The sequence below is a fragment of the Triturus cristatus genome, chromosome 9 (assembly GCF_964204655.1).
Source record: "Triturus cristatus chromosome 9, aTriCri1.1, whole genome shotgun sequence".
Taxonomy (NCBI): Eukaryota; Metazoa; Chordata; class Amphibia; order Caudata; family Salamandridae; genus Triturus; species Triturus cristatus.
In genome coordinates, this window is record NC_140592.1 from 517,779,736 (window position 1) to 517,806,440 (window position 26,705).

At 45.4% G+C, this 26,705-nt stretch overlaps 1 protein-coding gene across 3 annotated transcripts in view; it reads right to left on the reverse strand.

The window, feature by feature from the left end:
• The window catches only part of SPTBN2 (spectrin beta, non-erythrocytic 2), a 935,599-nt gene that overhangs the window by 149,825 nt on the left and 759,069 nt on the right, over nt 1–26,705 (reverse strand). For all 3 annotated transcript variants that reach the window (XM_085625501.1, XM_085625502.1, XM_085625503.1), the window contains 2 exons: nt 16,978–17,067; nt 11,959–12,240 (listed from right to left, as the gene is read on the reverse strand). In XM_085625501.1, the coding sequence (XP_085481627.1) occupies nt 11,959–12,240; nt 16,978–17,067 (372 nt within the window). The remainder of the gene's footprint in view (nt 1–11,958; nt 12,241–16,977; nt 17,068–26,705) is intronic.

Consider the following 26,705-nt stretch of genomic DNA (forward strand, 5'->3'; position numbering starts at 1 on the left):
AGAGACAAACGGTGGAGAGAAGAGGCGCCTATATAAAAAGCTGGCGAAAAATCAGAGGCGCGAGCAAGGATCCTTAAACGCCCACCTCTGGACCGAACTCTCTACCCGAGAGAACTCACCCGCCAGGAAGTATCTAAAAGAATCACTGGAGATCCTGGGACTAACAAACCTCTGGGAGTCATCCACAGACATCCAAAGTTTCAAAAAAGTGGTTACAAAAGTAACCAAAATTATATCATCCATAGACGATAAAAAAACTCTGGCCAAGAGGGCTCATGGATGGACAGTGCTGAAAGATTATAACGCTCTGAAGCCGCAGGAATACCTAAAAATTGGCCTCATGCAGACGACAAAAAACAAATCTTTAAATTACCAATATTACCCCACCTGGCACCTTGGAAAAGGGGAACAGAAGAACACCTTTGACGACTTTGCAGAGCAGGGAAAGAGGACCTAATACATATAATCTGCATCTGCTCAAACTTGATGGACATAAGGCGCTCCTTATTTCGAGTTCTATGGAACCAAAAGGGCATAACAAGTTGCAGGCAGGCTGTGATGTTGTGCTTTAATCCTGATGAGATTCAGTCAAATTGGAGACTGACAAAGTATTTTGATATAGTGGCTAGAAGACTCCTGAGTTAGCCACACGGTTCATCTAAAGTACAGCAAGCAACAGCAACTCAATCCAACAAAGGACAGCCTGCTTAGTCACTTGCCAAGTTACAACTACGCCTGGCATACCGAGGCACATACATACACCTTATAAACTTACAAATGGCCTATACCAAAATGCAATTGAGACTTTTATGATTTTATACAGTGTAAATACCTTCTTTTCTTATTCTTACACTATAAATGTAAATAAGGCTTAAACGTCTTAACAATGGAAGTTTTTAATGTTGTGAGTTTTTATTAACTGTACAATAAATAAATCAAATCACAATGGGATTCATTGGAAACATGACACCTTCACCAACTGCAAATCTAAGTTTGTCGTGTATGGAATACTTTGTATGGAATACTTTGTACATGCCCCAAACTATATGTGGGTAAGACGAATCAAGAGAATCACGCAGAATAAATCTAGGATTAGAAAAAATGTTGAAACAGCACCTCTGGTTAATCACTGGAAATTAAAGGGATATACTGAGAAAGATCTTAAATGGACTGTTATTTCAAAAGTGGAATCAGACCCAAGAGGTGGCAATCTGGATCAGAAATTAACCCAGCATGAGGCAATGTTGATTGTGAAATTCAATTCTACAACTAATGGTTTAAACAAACTTTCTGAATTATATGAATTATTATTATACAGCATGAATGCTGTATATTCATTGTTAGGCGGTATATAAGTTTCATAAATCAGCCCTATTTTCAACCCTGGACTGGTTATGCAACAATGACGAAATTAGGTTGTCTTGCAGGAATAAGGACATCTAACTACAACCGATATTTCGATGAAAAGGCTTGCTATCCCCATGTAATTCTGCTTAAACTACATTTCCCATGATTACAGAATGACCACCCACAATGCAGTGGGATATAGCACCAAAATATCGCGTTTTCGTAACAGCTGACAAGGATGGTTTCAAGCGTGCGACGCGAGCGCAACGCAAAATTTTGACTGGAGAAAAAAGATTGCCGGCTATCAGGTATGAAGAGATTCCAGTTACGTAGCAAAAAGATAATTTGATTTTATGGAGGAGCGAAAGCCACAAACGAGGACGGCTCCAACACTGTGAACAGAGTCATCTACCAAGATCGCGGTAAAACTCACTGCCGGGTTTAATTTACAGAGGCAGCGGGCGATAAAATCTATTACGGATTGGTTCTTTTTTTCGACGGATGGCTGTGAAATAACGCCATGGGATTTTGACACATGCCAAAGGTATTTATTGTATTCACCTAAACAGCTATTTGACGGCATAATCAATATAGCAGGCCAGTGATACATGACTGTTTTTTCTATCCTGCAACTCCCTTACGAAGCCTGCCTGCTAATTCGCTATATACAATCTAAATGCTGATACATTCCAATCGTTGTAAGTGTTTGTTCTTCCTTCTACTGCGATAAACTAGAAATAAGGACATTATTATACTTTGGGACAAGTTTTGATTTTTCTTTCACCATTTTACAGATACCCTATTCATAGACATTCCCGTATTGAACGGTGGATTTAATCACACAATATAAGAGGTAAGCAGGCAGACACTGGGCGTGTTGCTTTGCTGATTTAAGTCGAATAAGCTCTCGTTTATTTGGTCATTAAGATCTTGCATTTCTCTTTTTTTGTTTCAGCTATTTTGGTCCTGAAGAGAACCCCTTAAGGAGTGGGTTCGAGAACTTGTTGACCTTGCGTTATTTGTACCAAACAAACTTGTGTTTAATTGTGTTGCTTTCGTGCACTGTAAATCGGTTGTAGATCCTAAAGAGTTGTGTGTTTAGTGTAGAAGTGCACTTGAAAGACTACTGTGCAAACTTTTTTTGTGGTGTTTGGTTGTTACCCCTGGCTTTTTCTAATTGACTGAATAGGTGTTTGTAGCCAGTATGAGGTTGTGGTGTATGGCTGGTGTATAGTGTGGGTTATAAATGCTTGTGGATGGGGTTTGTTAGTAGTATGAAGGAATGTTGAAGAGAGTGCGGTCAGTTTTTATCAATAATGGTCTGATTGGTTGGATTGAAAATGTGTTTTATTATCACGTCTTTATAAAGTTTTGATGTATATTTAAAGGTATTTTCTTTGACTCAAAAAGATAAAAGAATGGTGAAATAAATTTGAAATAATTCAATTATAGAAAAGGGCTGTCCTAGACTTTTCTATGCACTAGTGAAAGAAGGTTTGATCAGTATTGGCAATTTCTTGTTGTTTTGTGTATTAGAGGCTCAGCCTTACTGATTGGAGCAAAGACCCAGTGTTGTTATGTAATGTAAGGCACATTTATAAAGCGCAGCTGCCACCCCAAGGGTATCCTGGCACTTAGATTACCAATCAGCCACTGCGTGTAACTAAACTGAGATAGACAAGGATCTAATCTCTGGGAAACAGTCTGGTTTTCAGTTCCTTCCTGAAACGTGACAAGGTGTTCAGTTGTCTAAGCTCCGGAGGCAGAGCATTCCAAAATCTGGATGCTGTAAAGCTAAAGGGTCTGCCACCCATTCAAGCTTTATTGACATGGGGAACACAGACCAGATAAGCAGAGGAAGAGCGCAGGTGTCTAACAGGGGAATACCATACAAATTTCCTTTCCAGCAGTTTAGGCACAGTTTTATGTGTTGCCCTGTAGACAATACAGAGCGCCTTAAACTGGACTCTTTGCGCAATGGGCAGCCAATGTAGGTCCTTTAAAGCCAATGAGGCCAAGGCTCTACGTGGTCAATTTAGTGCCAACTTAGCCGCCATGATCTGTACTCTTTGTAATTTATTTTATCAGGGTAGCTGTGGCACCTAAAAGGAGTGCATTTCAATAACCCATTCTGCTTAGAACAATACTCCACACCACTTGAGGTCTGGCTAGAGTAGGTAAAAACGGGGTTATCTTCCGAAGAGCTCGAAGCAGAGATAGACAAGTGTTCACCGTTTTATTCACCTGGGAATGCAATTGTAAATTGCTATCACGCATCACTCCTAAATTGCGCACTGTACTAGCAGGCAATAAGGAGTTGTAAGTCGGGTCTGGCCAGAAGTCTACTGGGAATGGTCGCTGAATTTTACCTGCGGTACAGCACAGGACTTCAGTTTTTCCCCCATTAAATTGCAAGGAGTTCTCTTTCAGCCATTCTGCTGTTCTGTGCATATAGTTGTGGAATTTTTCTAAAGACACTGCTTTATTGCCCTCAACGGAGAAGACAAGCTGAGTGTCGTCCGCATAGTTTATGACATCAATGCCAAATGATTTTATTAAGACAATGAGTGGGCGAAGATAAAGGTTAAACAAAATTGGGCTGATAGCCGAGCCCTGTGGAACCCGGTGTTTAACATCTCTATTCTGCAAAGTAAATGGCGACAAGATCACTGCCTGCTGCCTATTAGAAAGATAAGAGTGCAACCAGTCCCGAGCCCTACCCACAACACCCATCTCCGCTAATCTCTTAATCAGGATCCGGTGGTTAACCGTACCAAACGCGGCCGACATGTCAAGCAGCACTAAAAAGGCTGTCGGACCGCTGTCAGCCCGCATTCGCGGGTCATCCAAGACTGCCACCAAGGCAGTCTCAGTTCCGTGTGCAGGGCGAAATCCAAATTGGACTTCGTCCAGCAGCTCATTATCCTCAGCATATTTTGAAAGAGATTTACTCACTACCCTCTCTAAGATCTTAATCGGATAAGGTAGCAAGGAGATGGGTCTGTAGTTGGAGGGACATTGGGGATCCAGTGTAGCCTTTTTTAACAGTGGAGAGACAACTGCCTTTTTCCAGCAGTCTGATACTACACCATTGGTTAGGGATTGACAGCAGATTTGATACAGATGCGGAAAGAGGTCATTACCAAACAGTTTCCAGAACTTGTGCAGAAGTGGGTCCATAGGGGAACCCGAGGAGATGCCAGCTGCAATTGCATCAAATTCCTCTTGTGAGGGAACCTGGAATTGATGCAGAAGTGTCATATGTTCCCTATCAGTTATACCACAGTTTATTAAAGTGTCATTACCAGTGTGATGGTGCACATCATCATCCGTAGAGGATTTTAGTCCATTTAAGATTTTACTGATTTTTTCCTCAAAAAAGGCTGCCAAGTCATCACATAATTCTTGTGATGCCGGAATTTTAGATTTTGCGCAGTCTGGGTTGGACAAAGCTCGTACTAGGCTAAATAAAGTTTGAGATTTATTAGCTGAATGTAAAACGGTCTCCTTAAGATATTTGGCCTTGGCTTTGCCTATTGATTTTTTATAGATGTAAAGCAGATTTTTTAAGGCTACTTTATCTGTCTCTAGGTAATTCCTCCTCCATTTCCTTTCTGCTTGTTTACAACTAATCTTCATCAGCCTTAGCTCTTCATTATACCAGGGGGCGGAAGGCTTTTTACAAATTTTAGCTTTCCTCAGAGGAGCTAACTGATCTAGCGAGTTGGTGATTTGATGACAGATTCAAGTAGTTAATCTCCACTGAATCATAAATGACAAGTCTATCATCAACAAGCCGGGGAAGATCCACTAGTTTTAGTATTTTAGACCATTCTCTACTAGTTCGAGTAACGGTCATATAAGCAGCTTGTTTTTGGCGATTAGCTACTTTTAAGGAGAAAAGAACCAAAAAATGGTCTGTCCAGCATAACGGAAGTATCTCCTTTACAGCTGTGTCTTTTTCACCAGCAAAGACAAAAGATCAAGCACATGGCCCTTCTGATGAGTAGGATGTAGTACCAGCTGTTGGAGGTTACCATTATCACAGGCCTGGCAAAGCTCTTTAAAAGCTGTGTCAAGGGTACCATTCTCCCAGAGATTAAAATCTCCAAGGATCAGTAACTTAGAATGAGAGTGCGATAAATTATATATCTCGTTAATCAGTTCTTGATAACCATGGGCAGCTCCACCTGGTGGTCTATAACAAAGTAGGCCTGTACATAGAACACCACTGGTATCCTTAAGTGAAAACCCCAGTGATTCAATCCCCGGAATATCCTCTACACAGAGTGGGGTGATATTCCAGTTGTCCTTATGAATAAATCCTACTCCTCCCCCTCTCCCATCCAGCCTGGGCTTATGGCATATTTTGTAACCTGTGGGGCAGACTAAGCCCAACTCAACTTCTCTGTCTGCTCATGTCCAAGTTTCTGTAAGAAACAGGACATCGAGGTTATGCTCTTCCAATAATATATAGATCTCCAGTTAATGTTTAGCCAGGGATCTAACATTGATCAGTCCACATTCTCTGATATGGCTTTCTTAAGGAAATTCTTACCGCCCGTGCCACTTTCATTAATCATGGTCCTATCTCTCCAGGTATCATGTCGGACAAGCTCATCTCTAGAGTAGACAAAACGAGGAGCAGTTGGAGCAGGATAGCGGACGCTGAGCACGTCCGGAGCACGGACGGGCGCAGACGGACTTGCCTTTGGCACGCCAGCTGCGCGCTTGCATCTCGTCCATTAAATATGGAGAGTGCAAATGAGCAACTAGAACGCTACCCAAGATGGCGGTGCTTCCGGTGACTCGCTCTGACAGACGAGTATACCAGCACATCAAGGGAGTGTTAAAGGAAAGTGACTAAGTGCAGCAGGAACGATAGGTGCAACAATAAGTAAAAAGGTTTCTTTTAAAAGTAATTTAGAAAAGTGACACAATGGCCAACTAGCAAGATATAAGCAGCAGTTATATTTTCAAAAATCACAGCAATTCGATATCTCAACTATCCCTGTGAAACGCGCTGCGGGTAATCTCGTAACTCTGGGATCCATCAAACAGCATGTCCATCAAGTTTGCCTGCACATCACCTGAGAAGCTAGTTGTTCTAAGCCAGGCGTGCCGCCGCAAGGCCACTGTCAATGAAATCGCTCTGCCCAGCGAATCCGTTGTATTAAGGCCACACCTTATGGTGAATGTTGCTGCATCTATCCCATCCTTAAAAAACGCCTGAAAGAGCACAGCCCGGGTCTCCTCCGGGACTTGTAGCAACACTTGCGCAACCGTCTACCAAAGGTCATGGGAGAAACGGCCCAATAAGCATGCAGTATTTACCAACTGCAAAGCCAGGCTTTGAGTAAGAAAACATCTTCTTCCCAAGTGATTCCAGCCTCTTGAATCCACCCCTATACGGAGGGGTGGAAGGGAACGCGCCCAGGCAAGTAGAAGCCTGCACCACCAAGCTTGCAGGGGTGGGGTGTTGGCTGAGCCGGGCGATGGCTGCGTGAAATTGTCTTATTCACAGGCGCCCCTGTGCTTAGCTTGGACCACGTGCCTAGAAGCATAGAAGCACATCAGTAAGTGCCTCATTGAAGGCTAGTCCTGACCTGCAGAGGGCAACTCCAGTCCGAGGACCTTGGCTGCTCTCTTGAACACCACGGCATAAGATGACCCCTCCTCCGCAGCCATAGTTAGCTGAGAGAGCATGTCAGTATCTGGATTAGTGCCCAGTCCATTGGCCTCCCCAAGGTCCCCATACAAGTCTATCTGCTCGGTAGAAACATCCTGGTGATCCAGAGGGACCACAGAACCCTCCCAATCCAGTCCCATGTCTAAAACTTCATCAAAACATTCAGGCGACAACATAGAAACCCTGGGTCCTATCGACGTCAGAATCGGCATCGAACGACAGGGTTCCGACTGCGTGTCGTCATGGATAAGGATGAGGCTGGGACCGCGGTAGGCACGGGCAGACTTGTAGGCACTGGCAGCCCCTCAGGCACCGGTAGCCCGTAGGCACCAACTTCGAGCCTGATGCCAGGGAAGGTCGCGATGGTATGACCAGTGCCGTCCCGGATCGGATCCCACCTGCCCCACCGTTGCCAGAGCCGACAGCGTCGCTTCCAATGGGGCCCCTTTCGACCCCGCGGGGCCCAAAGGCTCACCAGAGGGGTCGCCCCACTCAAACATGGGGTGCATTCGCTTCTAAAATTCTTTCATTTGAGCGGGGGTCGCTCCAGGAAAGGAAGGGTGGTGCGAAGTTTACCCTGGCTCCGCAAAACTATTACCAGAGCATCAGTGCTCCTTGCCTCATTCGTCGACGGACGGCAGTCGGGGCAAAGATGAAGTCGGCTTGGACTACTTCTTCTTCTTGTGCCTATTCCTAGAGTGTCCTGATGACCTAGAGTTTGACGAAGAGGACTCGGGGCACCAGGAGTGTCTTGTGACTTCCTCTTTTTCGAACAAGACCGGGACCTCCACAGAGTCTTGTTTGATGGGGTGGACTGCTGGGCCACAATGAGCTTCATAACCCGCTCCTACAAGGCCTTCGGAGCCATGAGCCGACAATCCAAGCACAAGTTCGAGTCGTGGTCGCGCTCGAGATACCAAAGATAAACTAAGTGGAGGTCGGTTACCAGCATCATGAGGTGAGAGGCACCGCACGGTTTAAACCCTCTCTTCCACGAAGACATCCTCGCACGTGAAGAAAAATGATGAAGCTGATAAAAGTCAAAAAAGGCCTGTTAAAAATCGAGAGGGGTAGCTGTTCTCTGGATCAACACTTAACTGATTCAGAAAGAAAAGAACTGACGTCCACGGGCCTGCATGGCACCTATATAGGTGACCGCAATGTCAAAACCAACACTAACGACGCAGATTATGTCACGCAGAGCTGAATGGAGCCACCCGACGGCGTGCGTAAGGGGTTTTGCTCAAGCAAATGTTTCCGGATCCAGCCTGACGCTTGGGAAATTCAAAGGTAAGGAACCTGCAGCTAGAAGTCTCTATCAGATATATAATGCACCCTGCCTTAGGGCTCAAAGGCCTGCTGTAGATGTGAGTTATATATATTAGTTGCAGCGACTCTGGCATGGCACACAGGAGTGTGTAATGTCATGTTTTCACTCATGGTTTGCACCATGGCACGCAGCCTGCAATGGCAGCCTGTGTGAAATTTGTGTGTGGGTCCTTTAGGGTGGCATAAAATATGCTGCAGCCCTTTGGGACCATTTTTAGCACTCATGCCCTAGGTCCCAGGGTACCATTTACTAGGGACTAACGGGGGTGCTAAAGTCCTTAGCTAATTTAGCACAATTAGACAGCACCTTGTTTTGAGGAAGGAGCACAGGCACCGAGGTCTGGTTAGCAGGCCTCAGTGCACTGTCAGAGTTAAAAATCAGCATCTAGTAGCTAAAAAGGGGGCAAAAAGAGTGGGATAACTGCAACAAAAGCCCAGTTTCCTACAATAGGCAAGATGTAAAAGGAGTAATGCCATTGGTTCACACCAATGCACAAGCCTGTTCCAAAGGCCAGCTAGACTGATTTGGTGGCAGGCTTCCTGGCTGACAAGAGGACATCTGTGATTTCATCGGAAAAGCCACAAAATGTAAGACATTTCTTGTTCCAAGATGTGACAAAGAGATCCACAATAAGAAACCCTCAATGTGAAGAATGTCCACTCTGCTATATCATGTGTAGCTCCCAGTTTTGGTTCTCCAACGAGAGAAGACTGAGGGCATCCGTTCTCACACTGAGGGAGCCTGGAAGATGAGCCGCTAGTGGGAAGAATCTGTGACACTGTAACCATTATTACTGGTAAATCGCTTCCAAACATGGATTTCAAGACAGCACAAACTACCCTGACTGTTGCTATATAGGATGATAGGGAAACTGACAGAGGCACCAGGAGCGGCCCACTGCCTAAAAACTATTCTCCTGGGGCTAAGTCCACTGGGGAAATGCGCAGTGGAATAAAAGCTCTGTCCATCCCTGATGGTCCTGGACCAGTGCAGGGCCTGCACTTTGACCAGCCAGTCATGTAAGTACAGCAATACATGGACTACTGACCGCCGTAGTGAATTGGTCACAACCACCAGCACCTTTGTAAAGATGCTGTCATTTCGCATGGGAGAACTGCAAACTGACAATGTTGTAATTGCATGCTGAGATTCACGGTGCACTGGTAGGAAGTGAGAAATGAAAATAAAATAAAGCGCCTTGAAGATCCATGGGTGCTAACCAATCTCCAGATTTCATGGCCAGTAGGTCCCGGCTCAGAGACCGCATCCTGACTTTGTTTTGCCTGACTAACACATTTAAAAGATGGAGATCCAGGATAGGCCTCCATCCTTCTTGGGGACCAACAAGGAAAGATAATAAAATCCAATGTCTAACTTCCATAGTTACCACATCTATGACCCTTGTCCAGTAAAGGAAGAACTTCCACCTCTAGGATCAAGGCAAGAGTTGGAAAGCACACCCTGAAGGAAAGGGGCAGGACTGGAAGTCGGGGAGAGTAGGAAATAAAAGGTGTAGCCCTAGTGGACATTTGGATGAAACTTGTCTGTTGTGATATGTTCCCAATGGGTGACAGATATGGAGATACTCACTTCTTCTAGAAGGTGATGTTGAAGGAGAGAAGAGTCTTAGTGTTTTGGAAGCAGCAGAGCCTGCGAAGGATGGTGGGGACTGAATCTGCTGCTCCTGACGATACACCTTAGAACCGACACTGACCCGAAAGGAAAGATCTAGTATTGATGGCGTTTGAACGGGTTGAAACAGAAGCCATTTTTTTAGATGGCACACCACAGAAAAAAACATAGAATTTTCCAATCCAGTTGGCAGAACTGTTGTGCATGGAAGGCCATGTCCAGGGTGCAAGACTTAGCCCTGCTGTTCTTGAAGTGTTCCAATGACTCAAACAAATAGCTGTCCGCCGTCCTAGGGCATTTCCATGAGCACAGCCTGGACAGCTCTCTAAAATGTAGTGGAACCATCCAAGCATGCAGGCATGGCATGGCATGGCAATTGCTATCCACATGAAAGAATGCCCTTTTCATATGGTCTTGCAGGCTGATAACACTAAGCTGCAGCAGTTCCAATAATGCATGAACATAATGGCCTAAAAGGCACGTGGCATAATCTGTATGGAGGGCCAAACTTCCAGAGGCAAGAACTTTGCGACCCAGGATGACCACTTTCTTGGTTTCTCTGTCTGGGGGAGACATAGAAAAGGCATTGGGGTTCTGCTTAGATCATGATGTCTGAACAACCAGAGTCTTCAGTGACAGGTTTGTGGACAAACATTACAGGCCATATAGCAGGCATACCTTTGGACTCAGAGGTGTTCACAAAAGAGGTACTTCCTTAAAAGTGTCCTTAACCTTCTCCTTTGCCATACGGATGATGGCTTCCCCTATCGATTCCTTGGTCAGCGCTGGAGCCGACACCACAGGCATCAGCACTTTTTACTTCAAAACTGGTGAGGAAAAAAGGGGTCCATAGAAGCCTGTGGAAGTACAGCATCAGGAAGCATCAGTATCCGAGCCACTGAAGTAATCAAGCCCATCAGAACACCCTTCCCTTGAGAATAATCCAGAGGTTTGTGAGTCCATCTTGAAAAGACCCATTATCACTTGCCAAAAGGCCTTAACCTGCGCAGTGCCAGTGTTAGGACCATGAAACTCCAATCTTAACTATTTAGTTGATAGACAGGTCATTATCATCAAGGAAGAGCCTTGCTTCAGGTAAAGATGCTAAGACTTTGAACGCTTCTGTGAACAGGACTGCTTACTGGAGGAAGACTACTGCTCCAACCTATGATGCTTTTTGAGTTTTTTGTGGGAAGAGTTCAAACGAGACCATCCCTTAGAAGGCAACTTAGCTTTCTGATAAGGAGTCGGCTTGGGAGTCTCTGTGGGCCACGGCCACAAATAGCTTAGACTCCTGCTCCTTAAGCATTTCGGATATATGGTGTACAATAGTCTCAGACTGCGGTGTCATGTCCATCACATACAGTTGTCATGGGGGAAATGTGTAACCACCTGTAAGACTTAAAGCCGGAGGTTCTCTGAGGGAACATTGGGTTTAGTCACTATTGAGTCCTGAAGAATTTGTTTGTGAGACACAAAGTTCTGGAATACACCGGTGAGGTGTAGATAAACAGAAACTGACGTCAGTACGCAGGATGGTGAATAATCAACTCCAGTGACATAACGTTTGAAAGAAGTCTTGCGGCGCCACCTGCCGCAATGAAGTCATTGCTAGAAAAAACTAAATTTCTCTAAGCTTTAATCAGCTGAAAGGTAAAGATAAATAGCATACAAGTTACGGATTTCAAAAAGAATTGAGATACATTCAAAGACATCTGAATTTATTTTTCAAAACAATCTGTGGGGACAATTAAGAAATCCTGGGATATAAAAATAAGCAAAACACCCCCTTCATCCATGAGGAGATACCAAAAAAAGGGTAAAGTGTGTCTTTGCAAATTACTAGAAGAGATAGACAATGAAAAACTCTGCATTTCACAGGAAAGAGTTGGGAATAGCAAGTGTACCACTTTTTCACACTTCATACATATACTTTCATTATTTCATGCCAATAAAGTACCTTAGCTTTTTCCTCGGACATCATATGCAGTTCCTGTTCCCCCATCCAGGCCTCTGCCTCAGCTGCATCGAAGTAAAACTGTTGAGCCATGTTGGACTGCTCCAGGCGTGTGTGCCGCTTCTCTGCCTCACTAACCAGCGCCTGCCACATCTCTTGCAGGTCAGCCAGTCGCAGCTGAATCTCCTCAGAATCCATGCTGCTGTCCTCCTGCACCATAGACTTCCCACGCTCCTGAATGTCATCGATTCGAGGCCGATGGCCCTGTATCTCTTTCTGCAAGGTCTGCCAGGCAAGAAGAAAACCAAGGATACAGTAAAACTATCCAAATATTGTTTCACAAAAACAAATAGACATATGGGAGAAGTCATCCTCTACAGCAATGACTGAGAAGGGAGGTGAGCTATTGGTGGGTGGGAGGAAGGGTAGCCCAGATAAAGAAAATAATCCAATGAAGGAATGTACATCATCCTGCAGAAAAATGGTCTAATGTTCAAAATGGAAAGGTTGAGCTGTAGACAAGTGGCTGCGAGCTCTGAACATGGAGTGTGGCATGGTCTATGAAAGAGTAAGTGATCCTACATTAATGAAGTCTCTAAATCATTGTTTGATAACCCTGTGCTACAAGGTCCCAACAGAATCATCCCTACTTTACACAAAAGTGAGGTTAAGGCCTCTTTTCTAGGACAAAAAAGAGGGTTTCTGTTGAGTCTAAGAAACCAACCATTGCCTCCTATATTTTGGACGCCTTCCTCGAGGGCCTCCAACTGTATCTATCCCTAGTGACCAACACTCGCATGCGCTGCACTAGGAGATGACCTTTAGAAATCGGTCTGCTCCTTTTCAAGCACACTCGTGCTTGTGCTAGCATCCACCTTGTGAGAGCGAGCAGCGGCGCGCGTTCTAATTGAGAACATATGGCCTGCGCGCCACTGCTCGCTGTCATGGATGCCAGCACAAGCACGAGTGCAAGCATTAACATGCCAGTGTGTTTATACCTATGCTTGCAATATCAAAAGTGGCCACATGATGGCATCAGAACATTATGCATTGTATGTTATTCGTTGAGGAACATCACCCACCTTATAATGTATAATTAAGGCTCCCGGTTTTCCGTTTATACGGATTTTTACATATAAATACAGACGGGAAACTATTTTTCCTTTGTCTGTATTTATAAATAGAAATGGTAAAATACTGCCGAAACTGATTCAGAAACTTGTACTGCGCAGCCATGCTCCAGCACAGGGTTGCCACTCCCCTCTGTCCCCCCCGACGTTTTCGTACCCAGAATCATCTGCAAACCTCAAATTTAGCTGAATAAGGGACTTGTTTCTCAAATTTCTCGGTGGGAAAGTTGTGGGATCACCGGGCGGACATAAATTTCCTACCTCCTAGCGTTACCCCAGGTCTCCCGATACAAATGGTATCTCACTCACATGGGTGGGCCAATGACCCGCGACAGACAAGGGCCCAAATTGTATTGAAGAGACTTGAAAATGACCTATAACAAAACAACCTGGTTTTGCGCAGGGGGTGGGGGGTGCTTTCCACCCGGGGGAATGAAGGGAGGTATGGCTTGCGTCAACCCCCCAATGTTTTCCCACCCAGAATCCCCTGCAAACCTCAAATTTAGCTGAAAAAAGCACAAAAATGTCCTATAATTCACAAGCTAGTATGGGTACCCACAATTTCGGAGATGTGCAAATAGCTACTGTTTCTAAACTCTCTATTTTGTTCCCATTTCGGAAATACATAGGTGTCTTTCACACCAATTTTTCCCTGTTTATATTTTCCCAAATGAATTGCTATATACCCCGTACACAATAAAAAATCATTGCAAGACGCTGCTCAGTTATTGGCTCTGGGTTCCTCGGGTTCTTGGTGAACCTACAAGTCCTATATATCCCCACAACTAGAAGGGTCCAGCGGATGCAACGGTATATTGCTTCAAAAAATCGTTCATTTTAGATGAAGTTACGGGTGAAAACGTTGGCACAAATGGCTGTTTTTTATTTTTAAACTCATTTTCAATTATTCCTATTTTCAAATGTTAGTTTCTATAAGAAAACCTTGAGGGGTCTACACAAATTACCCCTTGCTGCATTCAGAATCTTGTCTCTACTTTTCAGAAATGTACATCTTTCCAGGATCCATCATTGCTTTCATATCCATTCTTACCATTAACTGGAAGGAGGTTGAAAGCACAACAAATAGGAAAAATGGGCTATGTCATAGTAAAGTGCCAAAACTGTGTAAATATGTTTGGTTTTCTGACAAAGGTCTGCTTGTCCATGAAAGCTAGGAAGATGCTGATTTCAGCACCACACCACCTTTGATGATACTATTTGCAGGGAAAAAAACAGGCGCTTTCATCTGTAGCCCTTTTTCCAGTTTTTTCCTCCCCCAAAAAATCTGGGTCCCCTTCAGGGGAATCAACCAACCGTGGGTAACTTTAAAATCCCCATGATGTTGGAAGAAAAGGACGCATATGTGGCGTGGATACCTTATGTCGTCAAAAAGTTACAGGGGCCTAAGCGCGAACTACCCCAAATAGCCAAAAAAAGAGGCTTAGCACAGGGGAGAAAAGGCCTAGCAGTGAAGGGGTTAAACTATGTTTACCTGTGTTGTTGTTTTTATTATATGCTGTTTGTCCTTTTTATGGTCCAATGAGATTGTGCAGAGTAAAGATTTTGGACTGAATCAAGTATATGATTGAACAAGAAGTTAAATTCTAAAACACAAGAAGGTTCCGCACTCAACAATATATCATATGAAAATCAAGGTTGAAGACAGTCTTTATGTGCACATCGAAGAACTTCCAATTCACTGTTTCTTTTTTTTCAAAACGTTCTTTACTGAACTTTCTTTTTGATCAAGGTAAGTCAACAGCTAAATAGGAACAGCTGACTCCGATATAGTTTAACATGTAGTATTATAAGAGGGAAGATGTATTAGTGCGTCTTTTTATATGTTTGAATATATTTTAAATGTATTTATATATGTTTTTCTGCAGCCCTGAAGAAGTCCCTTTGGGACGAAACGCGCCGCCTACTGGATTTTATCTGATCGACTTATCTTGATAAAAAAAAAAGTCCAACAAAGAACGTTTTGAGAAAAAAATAAACAGCGAATTGAAAGTTCTTCGATGTGCACAAAAAGACGGTCTTCTACCTTGATTTTTATATGATATATTGTTGAGTGCGGGACCTCCTTGTGTTTTATGATTGTTTGGAGGTTTTTCCAAGTTTAGGAGTGGAGAGGGATGTACTCCTTGGTTTCCTGCACCACTATTTATTTCCCATACATTATATTGACAAGCGCGGACTGCTATTGCCTCATCTCTCAGGTCGCTATTAGAAATTCATTAAGATGTTAAATTCTTACGAGGAAGGATATTTACAAATAAGAATTTATTGTAAGTGGGAATTGAATCTACTGGTACAAGGGACAGTTTACGAGCTGTTGAGTGACCTATCAAAAGTGTGGTTCAATGTAAGGATGAGTAAAATCTAGCAGAGTTCTAAAGTGTACAACACCCCCACCTGTAAAATTCAAAATGGAGAATAGCCCAAGTTGAAATTTGAACAACACTTTTTTTTAACACCTATTCACAGGAAATCCAGAATTCATATACCTACAGTAGTTATGTAAATATATAGTCTAGAAATTATTTATAGGCAACTCTTGACAAAAAAAATATATCTTTCTCTCCTTAGATGCTTTTAATTCTGACAGAGCTCTCAAAGTCAGTGAAAAGCCTTGGAATTTCTATGGATGCTGACCTTATCTTTGGACTCAACTAGATAGTCAAGACTTATTCCACTTGTCTAAGACTATACACGCTTTCTTTTTTTTGGGGATTACGTGGTTGAGTTCAACAGCCAATTACGGTGTTTGAATTATGTGCCCACTTATCTTGATACTCCTAAATATCTCCTGTGCAGCTCTCAAGACCCCCACACGAAGTGTCTTTACTCCAAGTCCAACTGTGAATTGAAGTTCAAAGTTTTAACAAATTACCTCTGGAGGATCAACTATTTCTGTACAAATTGCCAAATTCTGAAAAACTCTTCCACTCAGCATTAGGAATATTTATAATTACACCGACTTTAGAAGGACCATCAGAACAGGGTTCTTCACCCATACCTAACTTACATGGCGTCTGCTTGCATTCTTTGAACGAAACAAAAAAGGGCCAAACAGCCAGGACGAAGCTTACGTTTCAAGATCCAGCTCTCATTTGAATTTCCAGATCTTACTTACTTTGCTTCAGCAGGCTTCCTAGTCACATCAGTACTGGACACGTGAGCTTCTCCTCACTGCAAACTGCCCAGCTATCAGAGCATTTCCTATTCAACTTGATCTCTGATGTTCATCATACTCAGAATAGTTCATGTCTCTGAGGTACAACAAGATAAGCGTATTGCAATAAGTATGTGCCTAATGTGCAGAGAATTGATCTGCAAATTGATTGTGATAGAGCCAACAATGTTATGAGAATATACATAAGCTGAAGTAAAACTATATGAAGTACAGATATAGGGTGCTCTGCTGGAATACTGTGCCTGAGATTGGAGAGGATTTACTTGGATTTGCCTAAAATGGATGTGCCTTCAGTCCCATGAAAATGTGCACGCAGGGCACTGACAATGCAATCACATTGCATGCAATGAATAAGCACACCATGCAGGGTTCCAAAAATGTACATATCGGTCAGTAAAACCATGGTTCTAGTGCACTGGGGATGTGATTGGTGCGCAGTGGTTGCCAGTGGATAGTGAGGTGCAGTGCAGGTTGAAACTTCTTTAAGAACTTGTTTGCAGAGGACACTGGAAAAGTGTCTACAGAAAAGCAAAGCCTACAGTGCACTCAGTTTTCTAAGTGAGAAAAAGACGTGACCTGCACTTGGAGAAGATCTCTGAAGTGCAGGAGGACTATGCTATCAGTGTAGGCTTAGGCTTTCTGAGTTACTTGAGTGGGACAAATTTTGGTCAATATCGTACTGCCACAACCACTTACCTGATTCTTCTTTATAAGCAGCTGCACTGTGGACAGGTCCTTGCCATGCTCCGTCGAGGATGCCATAGGCATGCGCTCTTTCACCCACAACTACAAAGAGTAAAAGATATTAAAACAAAGATTAAACCTCTAACACAATCTTTCTAATAAGATAACATACAGTGAAAAGGGCAGAACAGTTATAGTACACATAGCCCACAACTACGTCAGTTAAACGGAACAAGAATCCCTTGAATGCAGAGATCTATTACTACACACAGAACACACTGTCTTTAAAAGAGAAATTTCAGTCAAAGTTTGTAATTAAGAATTTTCCAAGACAGTTTGATTAAATTGCATTTTTCATGGTATCTTCAGCTAATGCTTGTGTGTGTGAGGCCCATCAGTCACAAATGTACAATGTTATTAGGTCATGACTCAGTTGTATTTACCATTTTCTTCAATTTGTTTTTTCATTAAGAACTTAATCACTCAGAGTCCTCAAGGATACAAAGAGCAGATAACAACTGAAGAAAACTAACTTCATGATACAGTTGTCCAGGAGGTGAACGCAGTTGGCAGAATAATTCCAAAGCGCTGTTAAACCATAATCAATGATCAGACAAATCCACAGTGGTCGAGCACTCCAGCGTTTGAGGCTCATGAAACCCTGAGCCAGCTTCAATTTTGCTGGGTCAGTATACGTACACACACACGTACACACACACACGTACACCCCCCCCCCCCAGGTTGAGTGTCTGGGTGCAGAACCAAACAGAGTCGACAGGGCACACATCCCTGTGTGCCATGCCCACAACACACACTGCCCTGGCATACATCAGCCACCCCTCTAGCTGGGTGCCCTATGCCAGTGATGTGAGCACAGGTGCATGAGGCTTGTGCCCCTACAGTACCCAGGTCCATTCCTGGGCACTGTAAGTGCAGTGCTGCCATTTCAGAGTATATGGTGCTGGGAGATCGTCAACACGAACACCCCAGCACCATGATGGCTGCACTGAAGACTGAGAAGTTTGATATCAAACTTCTCAGCATATTAAACCCGCAGTGATGCCAGTGTGGGATTTAATGTACAATGCACAACAGAGGGCATCTTAGAGATGCCCCCTGAACCTAACCTACAATCCCCGTCTTGTCTGAGGGGTTGCCTAGGCTGCCACACAGCAGACATGTTTCTGGACCCCTGGGTAGAGAGCCATCCGCTCTCCTGGGCCTGCAACAATGCACATCTTGGGTGAGGTGCTAGGTCTCCTCCCCCAGGATGGGCAGGGGAAGCTTCAAAAGCATTCCGCCTTTGTGAGCTCCTCCAGGCCACTTGCTGTACTCAGCAACTGGCCCCTACCGGTTCTGACCCCCACTCTGGCGAGAAGACTGGCCGGAAACCCCAAGGAAGGAAAGGGGGTGTGCCAGCCTCTGCCAACCCCACCTCTCAGGTGGGGTAGGCGAGGTGAAGCACATCTCCGGGCTCTCGCCATCTTGAAGATGGGAAGCCCTGCCCAATCAGGAATAGGCTACTGCCCCCCTCCCACAGGAGAGTGGCAGGATAGGGGGGTGTACCCACCCCAGGGCAGGGACCCATTGGTCCCTGCCCTTTACCTACCTGTAACGCTCCTAAATCTAGTATTTAGGGGCACCCTGAACCTTCCTTCCTTAGATCCAGATTCCGAACCAGCAAAGATGATCAAGAAGCAAGACGACCTGCCGTGCAGCTGCTATCAAGAGGAAGACATCAACTGCTTTGGCCCTAGCCCTACCGGCCTGTCGACCCTCAAACCTGCTCCTGCTAAATCCCGGCATCTCCCATGGCCAGCAACCTCACAAACCCCAGAGGACCTGGCTACCTTGTGACTGAGCATCTGGGACTACCACGAGCAGTGGTACTGCTCAAAGCAAGTAACTGACCCCTGGCATCAGCCAGGAACCGCACACTGCACCCGCAAAGCCTGGCCTGTGCTGGAGTGGACAAAGACCACGAGGACGTCCCCCCGGCGACTGTGTCCCCAAATCCGGCACCCAAGGACCCACATCGACACTCCTGATGACGCCTGCAGCCTCAAAACCAGGGACCCCCCCAACCGCGATCAACAGAGGGTAAGATTTCCCCGACACCAAAAGGCACCCCTGCACCTAGCGCCCTGCGGAACCCTGTGCCCAACTCCTGGGTACCTACCTATCCTCCAACTGCCCAACTTACCTCTCGAAGTGGTGGTCGCACCTGAAGAATTTTCGTCCCCGAGCTTGCAGCCTTTGTTCGTTCTTGAGCTTCTCCACTGCAATCCATTGAGCGCCCGACAGCTCAAAAGCACCCTGCACCCAGCCGCCCGAGTGGTCCTGGCAGTTCAACTTCTACTCTAACCTACTTCTCCATTTGCCCTGAGAAAGTGACCAGGAGCCCAGCTCCCACAGCCGCGTGGCCTGCTAGCCAGCAGCCACCAACCACAGGCCCCCTGACTCCTATAGGATAACATTGGGCCTAACTCACTCTGCACCCGGCTGCCCCTGCGCCGCTGAGGGCGTAACAACTGTACTTACCTGACCGTGGGAGACCCCTGAGTCTATGCCCAGAACCTTAACTCTGCCAGTCGAGTACTTACCCAAAAGCCGATAACTCACTTTTCTTCCATAGGGTAACATTGGCTGGTTTCACTTGAAAATTCTTCTAAGTGTGGAGTTTCTAAACTTTAAAATATTCACCTAAAATCAACCGAGTAACGAAAACGGAAATACTCACCTGCTATCAGGAGAGATCCCAGTGATGGATCTTGGTGCCCAGCACTGACCCTGAAAAGTAATTACAACCTTACTTACCGCTAACTCAATTTTCTTCAACAGGAAACCAGTGACTGTTTTTCTGTGAAATTTCTTCTAAGTGTCGATTTTTGCAAACTACAAATATTCTTTAAAAATCGCACTAACTGTGGAAACGTAATTACTTACCTGTCCAAGATAGATGTCCCAGTGCTGAACCTAGGAGCCCAGCACTGGATTACAAAAGTAACAAGAACATACTTTACCTGTAACTTGAATTTTCTTTCATAGGAAACCATTGACTGTTTTTCTGTGAAATTTTTTCTAAGTGTCGATTTTGCAAACTTATAAATATTCGTTAAAAATCGCCTGCATCTGTTTATGGCCGTTTATAGGTCTGTACTTCTCATGCCACGAAGGAAAACTACTGACGAATTGCATTTGTAACCAGGTTATATCATGGTCAACTATGTATTATGTATGTGATGGCAGTAACAAAAAACAAAACACCAGTTGTACCGAATGGTCCTGCCGTTACTCTGCTGAGGTGTGTCAATAAAGTGGGTTAAAAAAAAGAATCGCCTGTATAACCTAAACGCATTCTCTCAACTGCTTACAGGTGGTACACTAGTGCTGGATCCAGGATCCAACACTGAACTAGAAAAAGTAACAATAACCCCACTTACCTGCTAAGTCAATTTCCTCCCACAGGATAACATTGGTGATTTTATTAGAGAAAAGTTTCTAAGTGTCAACTTTTAAAATACCAAAATATTGCTTAAAAATCACAACAGTAACTAAATCGTATTTACTCACCTGTTTCGAGGAACTGTCCCAGGACTGAATCTAGGATCCAGTCCTGGAGTTAGAAAAGTAATCCTAAAAGTAATCAATTGCATTTAACTTGAAATTCCCATTGAGCTCAATGTATTATTGTGTTTGAAATTGTGTTGCCTATTGCAACAAACTTTAACTATTGCATTCAAAAGTCAATTGCCTATTGCAAAGTATTTAACTAAAGCATCTCATTCTGAGCAAGCATATTTTGATACCTATTGTTGGTTCTAAAATAAAACAACCATATATTTTTACATACTAACCATTGGCCTAGAGTTCAGTTCTTGAGTGTGTGAGACGATTTGCTGACTGAGTGTGTACAACAAATACTTTACACTGTCCTCTGATACTGCCTTACTGCTCGACCAAGCTACCACTTTAGAGAGTAAGGTTATATCTAACTTTAGCCTCTGCCAAACCTCTGGGGACTGTGGACTCTGTGCACACTGTACCTATTTGGGAACAGTGTATACAGAGCCACTTTCCCACATACTCCATATAGACAAACAGATCAGGGCAAATAGTCACAGCTTGCAGTGTTGGGCCGTATGACCTCAACCAGTCCACTAGGCAATGACCCGCACTTAACAGCTCAGCGAGGCAACAAGCAAGCTGTGGAGAGGATTGGGGAGTGCACCCCCTCCATCCACACTAAAGGTTTTTAAACTGTGAGGCATGTGCCCTTGGGGGTTATCATGTGTATTTCAGAGGGGAAACCAATCGAACTTGAAGTACTCGCAAATGAAGATGTGGTCTTGAAGCATGGCCCCATTTATTTGGTGCGTTTTAGCTTGTTTTCATTTACATGCAGCTCTTGAAGTGCATAATAAAGTGTGGGAATTGGAATAGTGAGTGCCATGGGGCAGGGACAGCGATTGTGGTGGTGCAGTCAAAGACCTTTACGTTATAAAACTTCATGCGATCACTGCAGATGTATGTGTGTGTGTGGCCAGAGAGCAACAGAACTGAATCATAGTTGGCGCAGTGGGAAATAGTGACTTGTGTATTTATAATGCTACGAGCTCCGAGGCCTGTGACACAAAGAATTGTTAATATATTGGACATTGTGTTAAAATTGTATTACACACAGCGAGGTCTTTGTAGCCTTTAAAATATTACAAGCGATTGCAAAATATATATTTTAGTAATAAGTAATCAGACTGTACCTAGTGCAAACATCTTTTTAAGTGTCTATGAAAAGGACATACTCCCGTACTCAACTGATAACAGCCTCACATTAGCTCTCAAAAAGAATAACTCTGTCATCATGAATGTTAAAATGGCTATCAATTAAAGACTACATTGGCACCCAAGCAGACTATATATTTGGAGATAAACCAACTGCATTTACATTTCTTTGAGGTAACACGCACCCTGGAGAAAAGGTTTGTTTCTTCATTAGCTCTTCGTCTCTCCCTTGGCTTCCCAGTACAGAAGCCCCCAAGCCAGCCCCTTCGCTTTCAGGCAAAGGAACCATAAGATCAGCATTAACCATTCTGCAGTGGTTACATCGTTTCCCATAGATCCTGCTCACTTCTACCCCTGATTACATGCAGATATCCGTTCAGGTGAGTGGCAGGGAGGAGTCCAGCACGGTTGCTTTCACATACAGAGCCCTGATCTTCCAGACCCTCTGAGGCCTATGAGAAATGGCTAAAGAAAAAGAGGAAAGTAGTGAGATTCAAGGATATCTTCAAAATGATGGCCCAGAATTGAGTATGCAATGTGGGGGCTATTTTTTTTGTAAAAATGGACACACAGCTTCCGTGTAGAGATACCTCCAGAGAAGGAGGCCATATCAGAAGGCTCTTTTTTTTTTTTTTTTTAAAGCGGCCATCACTACCACTAGTGCAACAAGCAGGGGTGTGAGTGGCCACTGCAACCCAATTATAGCTGTCTTAACACAAAAAATTGAGTTGGGGTCCATGTTCTTGCTAGCATTAGCGAAGAGGCCATCCTTTCTGCATGAGGAACAAGGCCCAAGCAATAGGGGGGGAGAAATGGGGATTTTGTTTTCTTTTTTATGTTCAGATGGCCTGCCTGTGCTGCCTAGGAGTGATGGCCCAGTGAAGGGGGCAGAGCCTAAAGTCTGCCTAGCAGGGATGTCGGTCTCATTGGTGCTGCAGGTGCAGTTGCACGAGGGCCCAGCAGTGTGAGGGACCAACTATACCCCAATTATTTCTTATCCTTCGTTGCTTGCATTAGGACTTAGAACACTGTGCCAGTGTTTCTTTGGTGCTTGGAGGAGTGGCCCATGGGAAGGCAAAATCGAAGCAGAGGAGGCACCTTAGTTAGAGCCTCCGAAAAAAGGCAAAAAGGGAGCCCATGTTTGCAACAAAGGGTAGAGCACAGCCAGATTCATAAGGCAGTAGATGTCACTAGTGAAGCAGGTGCAGCGACACTGGGGTCCAGGGGTCTGAAGGGCCCGCTGTATCACAATCATGACTATCTCTTTAAAAAAAAAAAAAAAGGGCATGGAGGCTCATTTTCTATGCAAGCAAAAAATTGGCCAAGGGCAAAATGAGGGAGCCATTATTTTCTGAAAGGGACAGACAGCCTGTTTCAAGATTCGAGTGATGGTCAGGCATGGTGGGGAAGAGATGAAAGAGGCAGAAGTGATGGGTCTCTGCTGCCCCGAGTAGTAGACGATCTATAAAATGCATTCTATCCTGACAAAGGATAAGTACTAATTGGCCAAATCTTCCCTTCAGAGACCCCAGAACCAACACACCCGCAACCTTATCATAAAAATACTCCCACCACTTCCTGACTGGGATCAAAGAAGAAGTGGGCAAAATCAGGGTAAATCTGAACAGCTGCCTAAGCAAACTGGAGAAGGATGTAGAATAGATTGTTTCCCAAGCTGACAATCTGGAAAAGATGGTGAATGAATTCTCAGAAGAGTAACACCACATGGGAACCAGGATCCTGACATGGAGAGGAAGGTCGTTCCAGGCTCTGGCTGCGAGGAAGGAGAAGGAGAGGCCTCCCGATCAGATCTTTCTGGCGCAGGGGACCGCGGCGTAAGAGAGCTGAGCTGATCGTAGGGTCCTTTGGGGTGCGTGGAATTTGAGTTGGCTGTTCAGGTATCCTGGTCCGGTGTCGTGGAGGGCCTTGTGAGCCTGGGTTAGCATCTTGAAGGCGACTCTAGCTTCGATGGGGAGCCAGTGGAGTGTGTGCAGGTGCTGGGAGATGTAGCAGTGTCTTGGCAGGTTGGGGCCCAGACTTGCGGCAACGTTTTGGATGTTCTGTAGCTTGCAGGTGAGGTTTTTGTTTATTACGGCGTAGAGTGCGTTGTCGTAGTCGAGTCTGCTGGTGACCAGGGTGTGAGTGACAGTCTTTCTGTGTTTGAGGGGGATCCATTTGAAGGTGTTACCTAGGAGGTGGAGGGTGTGGAAGCAGGAGGACAAGACAGAGTTGATCTGGCAGTCCATTATGAGCTCTCAGTCCAGGATTATTCCCAGGTTGAGTGCATGGTCCGTGGGGGTGGGCGGGCTTCCGAGGGCGGGGGCCACCAGCTATCGTGCCAGGCGTCGGGGTTTGGCCCATGATGAGTACTTCCGTTTTGTTGGTGTTTAGTTGTAGGAAGCTGTTTTTCATCCATTTGGCGACGGCTTCCATGCCTTCTTGAAAGTTGTGTCTGGCGGGGTTGGGTTCGTTGGATAGGGAGAGGATGAGTTGGGTGTCGTCAGTGTATGACACAATGTTGAGTCCGTAGGTTCTGACGATGGGGGCGAGCGGAGCCATGTAGACGTTGAAGAGCGTAGGGCTGAGGGAGGACCCCTGGGGGACTCCGCAGGTGGTAGATGTAGGGTCAGAGAGGAAAGGGGGTAGTCTGACCTGCTGCGTTCTGCCAGAGAGAAAGGAGCAGATCCAGTCGAGGGCCTTGTCTCGGATCCCTGCGTCGTGGAGTCTGCGTATTAGGGTGCTGTGAGAGACTGTGTTGAATGTCGCAGAGAGGTCGAGGAGGATGAGGGCTGCTGTTTCTGCTTTCTCCAGTAGGGTGCGGATGTCGTCTGTTGCGGTGAGAAGGGCGGTTTCCGTACTGTGTTTTTTTCTGAAGCCAAATTGGGAGGAGTCTAGGATGTTGTGCTCTTCGATGAATGTGGCGAGTTGGCTGTTGATGGCATTCTCGATGACTTTCGCTGTGAACGGGAGCAGGGAGATGGGTCTGTAGGTTTTGAGGTCAGTGTGGTCCGCCGAGGGTTTCTTAAGGATGGGGTTGATCTTGGCATGTTTCCAGTAGTCGGGGAACGAGGCGGTTGCCAGGGACCAGTTGATGGTGTGGCAGAGCATGGGTGCAATGGTGTCGGCGGCTCTGTTGAAAATGTGGTGAGGCAGGGGTCCGTGGGGGCCCGGAGTGGATTTACTTCATTGCCTTCAGAGTGTTTTCGGTGGTGAGGGCTGTCCAGTTGTCAATCGTTGGCTTCAGGGTGTTGGGGGTGGTTGGTGAGGGTTCAGTGTGTTGGCTGTCTTCGTCAAAGTTGTCGTAGATGCTCTTGATTTTGTGGTGGAAAAAGGTGCTGTGTTTGTCGCAGAGGTCTTGTGAGGGAGGGATGTCGGTGGACTCGCTGGTGGGTTGGGCGAACTCCTTGATGATGCTGAATAGTTATTTGCTGTTGTGTGCATGAGTGGAGATTCTGTCTTCAATCGCATTTTTTCTCGTTTCTCTGATGAGTTGGTGGTGGGCGTTGGTGGCGGCTCTGAAGTTGTTGTGGGCTTCTGCGGATTTGGTGTTCCTCCAGACCTTTTCAAGGTGGCAGCAAGTGCGTCTGGAATCCCGAAGTTCGGTGGTAAACCATCTAGCTTTCTTGGCGTGGGTGTTCTTGTTTTTCTTGAGAGGGGCTATGGTGTTGGCGCTGTCAGAGATCCATCTCTGCAGGGTACGGACTGCGGTGTCGGGGTCGTCTTTTTCTGTGATGGTTGGGGTGAAGTTGCTGAGTGATGAGGCTAGCTGGTCGTCGGTGATTCTGGTCCAGTTTCTCCGTGGGAGCAGGTGCTGGTGTCTGTGGATGGTGGGTGTTCTGAAGGTGAAGTGGACGCATCTATGGTCAGTCCATGGGAATTCAGTGGTGTGGCTGAAGGGGAAGGAGTTTCCTGTTGTGAAGAGGGGGTCGAGGGTGTGTCCTGCTGAGTGCGTTGGTTCGGTCACGATCTGTCGGAGTCCAATGTTGTGGAGGTTGTCCAGGAGGGATGCGGTGCTGGGGTCCAGTTGGTTGTCGAGGTGGAAGTTGAGATCTCCCAGTAGGGTGTAGTTGGGGGACATGATGGCATGCGGGAAGATGATGTCAGTGATGGAGTTGGCGAAAGGTCTGCAGGGTCAGTAGATGAGGGTTCCTCGGAGGGTGGAGGTAGGGCTGGCCAGTATCTTGAAGTGAAGGTGTTCCATCAGGTCTGTGGGCTCGTCAGGGAGTGTGCTCAGGCGGAGGGTGGATTTGTGGATGATGGCGATTCCTCCTACCGGGCAGGTGGGCGGTCCTTCCTGGAGATTTTGTATCCTTGGGGAATGGCAATGGCCCCGAGGTGGTGTTGGTCCAGGTTAAGGTAAAGAATGCTACGTCCTGGTACTGGAACCACTCGCTTGCGTGATACGAACACACCCAGACATAACGGGTTTCCGGCCAGAGGGTACGACAGGGCCAGACGAATGCATAACCCTGCATGAGGATGATATATTAATGTACGTGACAAACCCGGAAAACACACTCCCAAGCATTATGGAGAGCCGCAAAGCATATGGCGCTCATGTGGGTTATAAGATTAACTGGGGGGAAATCTTTTCTATATCCGGTGGGTGGGGGTGATTGATAAGCCTTAGGCCCAAGCCAGCTCCAGGTGACCCGAGAGGGTATTAAATACATAGGTATCTATGTAACCACGAATGCAAAACTAGCGCTGGATAGTAATTTATACAGGGTGCTTAGGGGGTTTCGAGAGGATATGGAAAGATGGAGGACCCTGCCACTGACCCTGCTGGTAAGGGCAGCATTGTACAAAATGATAGTGCTCCCCAAATTTCTCTACGTGCTACAGAATACTTATCAGTTAATACCAGCGGAAGTGTTCAATAGAATTGATGATGCACTGCGGACATTCCTTTGAGATGGACGGCCGCCGAGAGTAGCACTTGCTACACTGCAGCGTAA